The sequence below is a fragment of the Trichechus manatus genome, unplaced genomic scaffold (genome assembly GCF_000243295.1).
Source record: "Trichechus manatus latirostris isolate Lorelei unplaced genomic scaffold, TriManLat1.0 scaffold00108, whole genome shotgun sequence".
Lineage (NCBI taxonomy): Eukaryota > Metazoa > Chordata > Mammalia > Sirenia > Trichechidae > Trichechus > Trichechus manatus.
In genome coordinates, this window is record NW_004444044.1 from 1457079 (window position 1) to 1467917 (window position 10839).

At 38.7% G+C, this 10839-nt stretch overlaps 1 protein-coding gene across 1 annotated transcript in view; it reads left to right on the forward strand.

Moving 5' to 3' along the window:
• Positions 1-559: 559 nt before the first annotated feature.
• The window catches only part of LOC101348452 (afamin), a 22871-nt gene continuing 12591 nt past the window's right edge, over positions 560-10839 (forward strand). Inside the window, exons 1-7 of the mRNA XM_004383353.1 lie at positions 560-647; positions 2941-2989; positions 3298-3430; positions 6152-6363; positions 7205-7337; positions 7929-8026; positions 8819-8948. Of these exons, the coding sequence (XP_004383410.1) occupies positions 560-647; positions 2941-2989; positions 3298-3430; positions 6152-6363; positions 7205-7337; positions 7929-8026; positions 8819-8948 (843 nt within the window). The remainder of the gene's footprint in view (positions 648-2940; positions 2990-3297; positions 3431-6151; positions 6364-7204; positions 7338-7928; positions 8027-8818; positions 8949-10839) is intronic.

The following is a 10839-nucleotide window of genomic DNA, read 5'->3' on the forward strand; positions in this document are numbered from 1 at the left end:
CTGCCTCACTAATATAACAGCCCTAAACCCACCTCATTAACATCATACAGGTAGGATTTACAACACAGAGGAAAATCATATCAGATGACAAAATGGTAGACAATCACACAATACTGGGAATCACGGACTAGTCAAGTTGACACACTTTTTGGGGGGACACAATCCAATCCATAACGTCAGGGAAATTTAGCATCTTTCTATTTGTATTTCTTTTTTGGTGAATTAACTATGCTAGTCCTTTTTTGTTTAGCATTTGCAGTATTTCAAGATTCCTCCCCCCCACCCCTTTTGTTGTCTTTTTGATTAGACATTGTGCATACTTAACCTGTGGACTTTGTTTTATTTAACTTAGTAGACTTTTGTCAGTGAAACACACTGGCAATTTTTTCCAAGTTAATAATTAGCCATAAATTCTGCAATGGAATCATATAAAAACAAATATGCAGTATATCAGAAATTGATTAAACAGGTTACTTTTTTACTTAGTGTCAAAGCATAGTATAAAAACTTGATTTTCTGCAGTCACACTACTCTCTTTGTAAATGTGATTTCTGTAAAAATGAAACAGTTAAAACTTACAGGTTTTGTTGTTTTCTTGTCCTTTTTGACTGAATTCCTAACACTGCCCACAAAGCCTCCGGATATAGGTAAGAAATTTTCTTGTATATTAGCTAAGGAATGACTAAAGCTGGAATAATTTTTTTTTCTTTCAATTTAATTCTTCACTTGCTTTTTCTTCCTCCATCTAGTTTGTATATACTAGTCAGGTATTTCAAAATAACCTTCCCAGAATTTGTGTCTTGGTGGTCATGTTATCCATTGTGACCATATTACCACTGACCCAATGTGTATGGTTTATGGTAACAGTGAGAAATACATATCAGTTGGGATTTTTCTGGATCCTTTGGTTGTATCTCCCAACTAAATGGTAAACACCTTGACAGTATGTAGGACCCATTTCCTTTGTGTAGTTTGTGTGTAGAAAGACAGCTCCTGCAAGCCTTGCTGAGGCAGTGTCAGCTTGGAGAAAGGGTAACTTTTATATTTCTTCCACCTAAAGAGGGTACACTTGGAGCATTATCTGTCCAGAGAAGATGTCTTTTTGTACTCCCTCTGGCCTGGAAGGGCTTCTTTTTGTAACTTGAACAAATTGACTGTAAGTATCACAGTGGCCCTGAAGATGGGGGTTGTGTCTTACTCAATTTGACATCCCCCACAGTGTCTGTTAGTGAGACCAGTCACAGCGTTTAAAGAAGAGTGGTTATTCTTGAGTTCTCCATCTTCTTTGTCCCTTATAACAAACTGTTGCAAAATTCTACTAATTTTTATCTCTTTAATATCTTTTGCATCCATGTTTTCCTTTTCATACCTATTACTTCTGCCAAAATTCAAATTCTCCCAATTTCACAGCAGAACAATTGGAAAAGTTTCCTAATGGCCTTCTTGATTTTTTTCCACACATCTGTGCGACAGATAGTTATTGTCTCTTTGTTTGCCAGGCACTTGGGGATACCTGATGTATTAGATATACCACTACCTGACTGATATTTTTTAATGCATAGAAATGATCATATTACTATCCTGTATAAACATTTTCAATGGCTCTCCATGTCTTCCAATTGAAGCCCAAACTCCTTAGCTTTATATTTAGGACCCCCATAATCTGGACCCAGGATCTTTCCATGCTTAGGTCCCATTATTTTTCCATCAAAATGGATTAATCATCTTTCCCCAAACAGATCCCAAGATTTCTTACCTTTGTATTTTTATTCACTTAAAATTATCTCCACACAGAAAAACATGGCTCCTTATTTCTCTGCTAGGTGAAATTTTACACATTCTTTCAGACTCAACTCATATGCCACTCCTGCTATAATCCTTTTCTGATCACTCACCCAAGGATCATAAAGCATTCCTATCATATATTTCCATTTGCCCTTTCCAAGACACCTCTGGGTAGACTGGAGCCTCCAAAGTTTCGGTTAACAGCTGAGTGGGTTAACCATTCGCACCACTCAGGGACTTGGTCTTATACTGACTCCATTCTAAATTGGATTATAGCCATGTACACAAGTCACTTCTATTGTAAGAGTGCTTAGCAACCTGGGGTTCAGGGGAGATATTTCAGTCATCGTTGATTGCTTCATAGTGTCCAGCCCAATACTTTGCAAAAAGTAGGGAGTCCATAAATACAGTCTATGTGGATAAATGTAAATCACTCTGACTAGTATATACCCACTGGGGAAAAATCAATGATTTTAGGATAGTTGGGAGATCACCTAAGTATCTGTGTCTGGCTCGCACTTTAAACTATGCTGACCACCAGTATGGTATGACATCATCTGTGAGGCCCTGTTATGCCATTCTGTCCCATATTAGCGAATCTTCATATTACTTCTCTAATTATAAATAATATATTATACTTAACCTGGACCGAATCAAACTCAGTTGCTGTAAGTCAGTTCTGACTCACGGTGACCCTGTGTGTGCAGAGTAGAACTGCACCCCATAGGGCTTTCATAGCTGTGACCTTTCAGAAGCACATCACCAAACCTTTCTTCCAAGGTGCCTCTGGGTGGTTTCAAACCACCAACATTTTGGTTAGCAGTTGAGTCCTTAACATTGCACCACCCAGGGACCTGGTAATGGTGTTTGTCATTTGTGACTGGGGAGCCTTCAATGACAAATCTGAAATCTGGTCAATTTGAGATTAATTCATGTCAATTCAGCCTAAGGAATATTTCCTGAGCACATAGTCAGCTGTGATTAAGATCTTACATGTGGTTCATATGCCTTCTTTCCTTCTTGTGAAATGTGCCAAATTATTTTCTACCATCAGTATTCTATTTTTTGTACACTTAGATGTCATATACAGGTATTTATTGGGAAAATGTAAAAAATACCAGGATATGGAATAACCTAAATATCATTACTTTTCAGACAATTTCCAAGTCACTCAGAAGTTTATAAATGATAACATTGGATATCTGTGAGTTTTTTAAGCTCTTTTTTATGATAACGCTTATTGTAGTCTTATCTGAACATTCCAAAAATGTTAATGATGAACAAATGTAATTTAATTAAATAGAAACCATTAAAAAAAAGTGAATACAGTATTAATCATAGAAGTTAGATGAGGCAGTTGAACTGTCAAAATGTAAAATTTATAGCCTTCATATTTCTTAGTCAGATAAGTTCCTGAGACTAGTCAATAAGTAGATGTTTCTATGAGGTTTTGTTGAATACAAATGGAAATTCTGCAGATGACCACCGTGTATTCTGTGTGGACTGTTGCAGCACTATCATTGCATTTGCTCAATATGTTCAGGAGGCAGCCTTTGAAGAAGTGGAAATGCTGGTAAAAGAGATGATGGAAATCAGAGATAAATGCATAGCTGACATGACACTTCCAGAATGTGCAAAATTACCTGTAAGTAAATTGCTTGCATTTCTTAACAAAAAAGCTTATTTATGAACACTGAGACATTTTTCTGGATTGAAAATATGAAAAGAGAGATGACCTATGCACCTCATTTTTATTTTGCCCGACTTTGGTGTCTTAGGATAAGACACTTTTCATGGATTGAATTGTGTCCCCCCAGAATATCTCAACTTGGCTAGGTCATGATTCCCAGTATTATGTGACTGTCTACCATTTTTTCATCTGATGTGATTTCCCTATGTGTTGTAAATGCTATCACTATGATGTAAGGAGATGGATTAGTGGCAATTATATTGATGAGACCTACAAGATTAAATAGTGTCTTAAACCAATCTCTTTTGAGATATGAAAAAGAGAAGTGAGCAGAGAGACATGGGGACCCCATACCACCAAGAAAGCAGTGCCAGGAGCAGAGCTCATCCTTTGGACCTGAGGTTCCTGTGCTGAGATGCTCCCAGACCAAGAGAAGACTGATACATCACAAAGAACTTCCTCCAGAGCCAACAGAGAGAGAAAGCCTTCCCCTGAGGCCAGCGCCCTGAATTCAGACTAGTAGCCTACTGGACTGTGAGAGAATAAACTTGTCTTTGTTAAAGCCATCCACTTGTAGTATTTCTGTTATAGCAGCACTAGATAACTAAGACAGAATTTGGTATTGGGAGTGGGATGCTGCTCTAACAGATACCCAAAATGTAGATTGGTTTTGAAACTGAATGGAGTGAGGACTCAGAAGGAAGTGAGAACTGTTAACACTAGAGATGGCGCAGATGGTGAGAAGCAGCAGCAAATGGTCGGCAGCAGCAGAAGACTGGCAGCAGCAGAGAACTGGCAGCAGCAGAACCAGGAGACCAGTGCCACACAGTGCTGGAGCCAGACCCACAGAGCAAGAGAGCTGAGAGCCTTGGTGCAAGAGGTTTCTGGTGGAGTGGGTGCTTCTGGGCACTTATCAGTGGAGCTACAGAGCTTTGGAGCACTTGCCGAAGCAGAGCAGATGAGGGCATGAGGCCCAAGGAGCTGAGAGGCCAAGAAACCAGGAAGCAGAAGCTGAAGAGACAAGGAACACAGGAAGTCTACCTGCCTCAGTCTCAAAAGTTATGGCCACGACCTCTGGGATTTCAAAGTGTGGATCCATGGCCTCTGGTGTTTCTAAGGGTGGAGTCACCATTCAGATGGAATAGGAGAATGGTGCGCCTAAAGCCGAGGGAGCAGAGTTGCTATCCCAGTGGGCCTACAAGGCGGAACTGAAGCCCAGGGCCGAGGGACCTCCACTCAGAATCAAGGCAGTGTGGCTGATACCTAGAGTCTGAAGGGCAGGGCCATTGTGTAAATTGTCTCACATAACAGAGGATTATTTTCAAAGCCTTGAGGGCTAGTGTAATGTGTTCGACTGACTTGCTTGGAGCTTATTATTCCTTCTTTCCTTGCAATTTTTCCCATTTGTAGTGGAAATGTCTAGCTTGTGCCTGTTCTGCCATTGTAATTTGGAAGCAGATAACTTGTATTTTAGATTTCACAGATGAAGAAGAATTTTTAGATTTTTGGACTTGGAGTTGATTTAAGACTTTTTTTATGATACGATAGGGTGAATGTGTTTTACATGTGGCAAGGACATGAATTTTGGGGGGCCAAAGGGTGGAATGTCATGGATTGAATTGTGTCCCCCCAAAATATCTGTCAAATTGGCTAGGTCATGATTCTGAGTATTGTATGACTGTCTACCATTTTGTCATCTGATATGATTTCCCTATGTGTTATAAATGCTATCACTGTGATGTAATGAGATGGATTAGTGGCAATTATATTGATGAGATCTACAAGATTAGATAGTGTCTTAAGCCAATCTCTTTTGAGAAATAAAAGAGAGAAACGAGCAGAGAGCAATGGGGACCTCATACCACCAAGAAAGCAGTGACAGGAGCAGAGTAGGTAATTTGGACCAGAGGTTCCTGTGCAGAGAAGCTCCTAAACCAGAGGAAGATTGATGACAAGGATCTTCCTCCAGAGCCAACAGAGAGAGAAAGCCTTCCCCTGGAGCCGGTGCCCTAAATTTGGACTTGTAGCCTACTGGACTGTGAGCGAATAAACTTTTCTTTATTAAAGCCATCCACTTGTGGTATTTCTGTTACAGCAGCACTAGATGACCAAGACAGCACTTTCCCCAGGAGAGATTCAATTCTGTATTATGATGCATGGGAGAACTTGCCTATGTACTTGCAGCCTGTGTAATGTGTATACAGGTAGAGGAGGCAGCCAGTAGCCTGGCAAAGTGCATGGAAGTAAAGGAGCACCCTCCTTAGCTGCTTCTCTCAATACGTGCTCTATGGTAATGCTCCCTTTTCTGGGCCTCCTCTACACAGAGTTACCAGCTGCATCTCTAGAAAACTGGTACTAATCGCTGTTACTAAATAATTTACCAGTATACTAACACACTGTCCTTTTCACCTTGAGACAAGGAGAAAAGCCATTATGGAAGGGAAATGTAGGCAGCAAAGAAATAGTAAGAGGCTGAGAGGCCTAACGATAGGATAGAGGAGGGTCCCCATAGTGTGGGAGGGTTGTCAAGGGCATGGGTAATAGTGGGAAAACTGCTATCTCTTTCCCAAAGGGTCACACTGATCATTCCTTATGTCTGTTGTGTTATCTCAGAAGGCAGAGAAGAACATGGCTTTACAATGAATAAAAAGTGTGCTTTTTTCCTCTGTTGTCCAGAATGATGTTTTACAGGAAAGTTTATGTGCTGTGGAGGGGCTGCCACAAAAATATAACTTTTCACACTGCTGCAGTAAGAGGGACTTTGAAAGAAGACACTGTTTCCTCTATAACAAGAAAGTTGATGTAGGATTTCTACCGCCTTTCCCTATAGGGGACCCTGAAAAGAAATGCCAGGATTATCAACAGAAAAAAGACCTTTTTCTAAACAAGTAAGTTTAATTTTAGCATAAAAATTGTCTAATTGAAGAATTATTCTTAGACTAAACCCAACTGATATTACAAAGGAACATGGCTGAGTTGATTGATTGATTGATTCATTCATTCACAAGTATCATGTATCAGATTCTGTGCTCAGTGTTGAGGCTATCAAGAAGAATAGGATATGGACTCTGATTTCAAGATCCTTTCATTAATGATACATATTTCTAATGTGATAAGCCTTAGATGTGTGTGCACTGTGAGCAATTGCTAGGATGCACTGTGGAGGAAATACTATATTCTGCCCAAGGGGAAGGTGCAGCTTTTACTGAGGTAAACATTAAATTACTGGATGTTTAGCAAAAATCTATTTTTCAATTGTGCAGTCATTATAGAAGCAGAGATTTTTTTTTCCAGAAAGCTACTATACTCATTTGAACTCAGATCTCAAGTTTATTTGAACTTAAGTGAATATGACTCCTGCACCTGAAGGGCAGTGTGAAGCTGTGACTGAACGTGGAAGGGAGAGCTGCTGACCCCTGACAGCAGGGGAGGGCAGGAGAGTAGCCATATTTTAGTGTTCAGTGTTGAGGATTAGAACTGCAATTACATCTTTTACTTTGGCATCAGCAGCTCCAGTGATAAAGACTATTTTATTGGGGACTGGATAATGCTGCCTTCTTCCGAAGACTTCTATCATGACAAACCCTTTTTCCTCTTAGCTTCATTTTTACAACTTGCTCTTCTTATTTCTTCATATCTTTCCTTTCCCTTCCCTTTTCTTGACTTCCCTTGTTTACTATTCCTGTTCCTTCCCTTTTCCTCCTTCCCTTTTTTTTTAATTTTTTCTAGATATCTCTATGAAGTTGCCAGAAGGTACCCCTTTGTCTTTTCTCCTACACTTCTAACTGTTGCTGCTCGTTTTGAGGAAGTGGCTGAAACATGTTGTGAGGAGCAAGACATAGCCAGCTGCTTTCGAACAAGGGTGGGTATTGCATTTATTTCATTAAAAGATAAGGAGCACCTAACACCACAATCCTCACTTAATATTGAATAATAGCAAAGGGGTTGCTTACCACTTATGACATTCTCTTACCACTTTGCTAGTTTTCAACCCATTGGTCTCCAGTTGCTTATCTAAATGTTCTCATGACCAGAGACCCTTGAAAGACAGTTCCCCATTTCCAGGGTCTCTCTTCTGGCTTTGTCTTCCTCGTAAATTGGAAGATACACTAGTGAGTGACTAGCCAGGTGAAAGATGACCATTTAACTTGTATCCTAGTAAGTCCTCTTTTGGCTCCACATAAAATGGAATTATCCCAGAAGAGATGGCCGAGCTCATATCAGAGTGCCCCGAAATGAAGCTCATGCACCTTCCCACCAAATATAATTCAGTCATCAGGAAGACCGACCTACTCTTTATAATGTGCCACAAATTCATATTTTTTATGATATATAAATTTAGTGAGATAAAAATCTTCTGAGCAACTATTGGTATAGTTTGATATGTAGTTAAAAAAATAAGACAACAGCAGGGTTTTGCTTTTGCTTCAACAGAATTTTCTTTCTCCTTTAGGTGGCACCTGTCATACAATATTTAAAAAAAATGTCTGTTTATGAAAAAACTGTCTGTGGTGCATTTATAAGATTTGGACCAAAAGTCTTCAAATCTATGTGAGTTCTTTAGTATGTATCTTGCCTCTACTTAGTATTTTCTTGTCTATGTTCCATTTTTGTTTAATGGTTGATTGCTTTTTATGTATACTCTTTCTGGTTCCCCAGGGTTTTTGAGGTAGGTCTTAGTCTATGTGGATAGCTCAGAACCAGACATTAGGTCAGGATGAGAGAAGACCTGGAAGGTGGGAGACTCAAAGAGAAAAGGGGCTACTTCTGAGTTTTTTTTTTTTTTTTTTTTTTGGTTACTTGGGAATCTTAACAGGTCCAGGAGTTCCCAAGCAGAGTTCTAAGACCGTCAAGTAATTTAGACATGATTCATCCATCCTTCTCTGCCTTAATGACTAGTAGATAACCTTACAAAGATGAAGTTTATTTCTAGTGCTAACAACACCAATCAACTAGTCCTAGAGCAATATATTGAGAAAAGTTCTGAGACTTCAAATAGATCAGCAGAAAACAGTCCTGTGATTGATTATCTATGCCTGCCACTGGCTCAAAACAGGAAGCAGTGGCCCTTCCAGCTGTATTCTGCTATAATAATTATAGAAAAGAGCGTATCTCTCAGGCCTTTACCTGCTCTGACCCAAGGCCCTAGGTGTCCCATAATATCAGCATAGGATTTTAAAAGTGATCTTGCAGGCCATGTAGCATACACCAGCTATTTGGTAAAAACAGCTGTAAAAAGCAAGGGGCCATTGCTTTTTGCAGTTTATACTGTATTAGCAAAAACTCCATCTTGTCATACCTCTTGTTCAAACTGTTTTAGTGGTTTACCAATTCTCTTTCCAGATACTTTGCTGCATTAAGCCAAAAATTCCCCAAGATTGAATTTAAGGAACTTACCTCCCTCATAGAAGAGATTTTGTCCAACTACGATGAATGTTGTGAAGGGGATAGTGTGCGCTGCATTCGTAGCAGGGTAAATACTCTCTAAAGCCAAGTAAAAATCGTGATTTGGGCAGCCATTTTTATTTTTATTTTGAGATTGCCCTGATGTGTGGCTACTTTGCCTCAATGAAATCAGCATGTTAATAAATTGTCAAATGAAATTTGAGCTTTCTTAATAAATGGGATTTTTTTTTTTTTAGATTATTCAGCAGATGTGTTTTATATGGCTAAATGTCCTTGAAATAAAACTTCAGGAGTTTAGAATTTTAAAAATCCATTTTGGCCAGATTGAAGTTTTTTTCTTTTTTTACATGGCAAATCTTCTTTTAGAGATGTTAGAAATTAGTAGTAAAGCTCAGGGAATGGCTTGTTACTATTATGTTTTTAAGAGCTGCTTTCTCTGAGCTTCCTTAGGCTATTTAGGAACAGTCATTTCCGAATAAGTAGATATGTTTATTACAAATAATGTTTACTTTTAAAAGTGATTCTCTAAGGGCATATACTGTTAAATACATTGTTGGCCTAGTTTAAGTTGTCCGTACACTCAAAGGTAATACAATTTCATTAGAAATATCCTGACTTTTTCTTAGTTGAAATTTGACTTAATCTTAGTGACTTTTCATTAGTTTGACTGCTTTCAACTCACAGTGAAAACAGAATGTTAATTAAATAACTTGTATTTTAGGATATTGAGATATGTCCATTTTATTTCAAGCAGTGGACAACACATGTCCCGAGAGTTGTTTTGTCCCTAACTGCATCCCAATTAAAGCAATCTCACTCTGTATTTACTTCTGTATTGTTTTATTGTTTATGAGGATGTTGGTTTTACTGTACTAAATAGAATGTGTAGAATTAGAATATAACTGAAGATTTTCTGTGAAGTTTGAAACTGAGACTAAAGGATCATATTGTGTCCCAAATTAATGCCTTTATGGAGAAATAGGAGGAATTGAATTGCGGTTCATTCAAAATAGAAGTGAATTCTCAGAGACCAAGAGTTGCGTTGCCTAGGGCAGTGATAGTCTTTGGGGAGATATGTATGTGTTTACAAAGACTGACTCCCTGGTAATATGTGGTTTGTTGGGACATGGTGCCTAACCTCCACTCATTTCTCACCCCATCCTTGAGCTTCACTCCATTCCTCACCCACATGTTCACCAGTGAGATGAGAAGGGGATTGTAGGTCGGGGGAGCAGCTTGAGCAAAGTCAGGGAGGCTTGAGATAGCCTAGTGTATTGATGGAACTCAGCGTATTCAACTGAGACTGGAGCAGAGAGTAGGATGAATGTGTGGAGAGTGATCAGTCTGTGGAGGGGACCAGGGCCAGATCAGCTTTTCAAAAAAATTATTCAACTAATTTGTAAATAAAATTACCTCATTCTCCCTAATCCCCACAACTTCATGTGGAAGCCAGAATTGGGATGAAGAATAGAGATGGGGGAATAGAGAAAGGTTTCCTATTTTATACATTATTTGATGATTTGAACAGCTCCAAATAAATAATATCCATAGGAAAATGAGACAATTATTGGAATAGCTTCTTATATTTGAGAGTTGTTTATCTGGTGTTTGCTGTAGAGGTTCATTTGTTTACCATTCTTTAATTCAGTCACCAAATATTTATTGAGTGTCTACTATGTGCTTAGTATGTAGTTTCAAGCTGTAAGAGAGGAAATCCAGAATGAGGCATACTGCAGTAACGTGTCTTTGATGACCTCCACTGAAGGCACAGATGAACTCTTATGGGGAAAGAAACAATATTTAGGATATAAGATGCCAATATTTCAGAGTTCTGGGTAAAGCATTTAAAAAATCAATACGTTAACCAATGTCATAAAACAGCATGTGTGTTACTGTTACATGAGAAACTATCTGTTCTGTAAGCCTTCACCTGAAGTACAATAAAATATTTAAAAAAA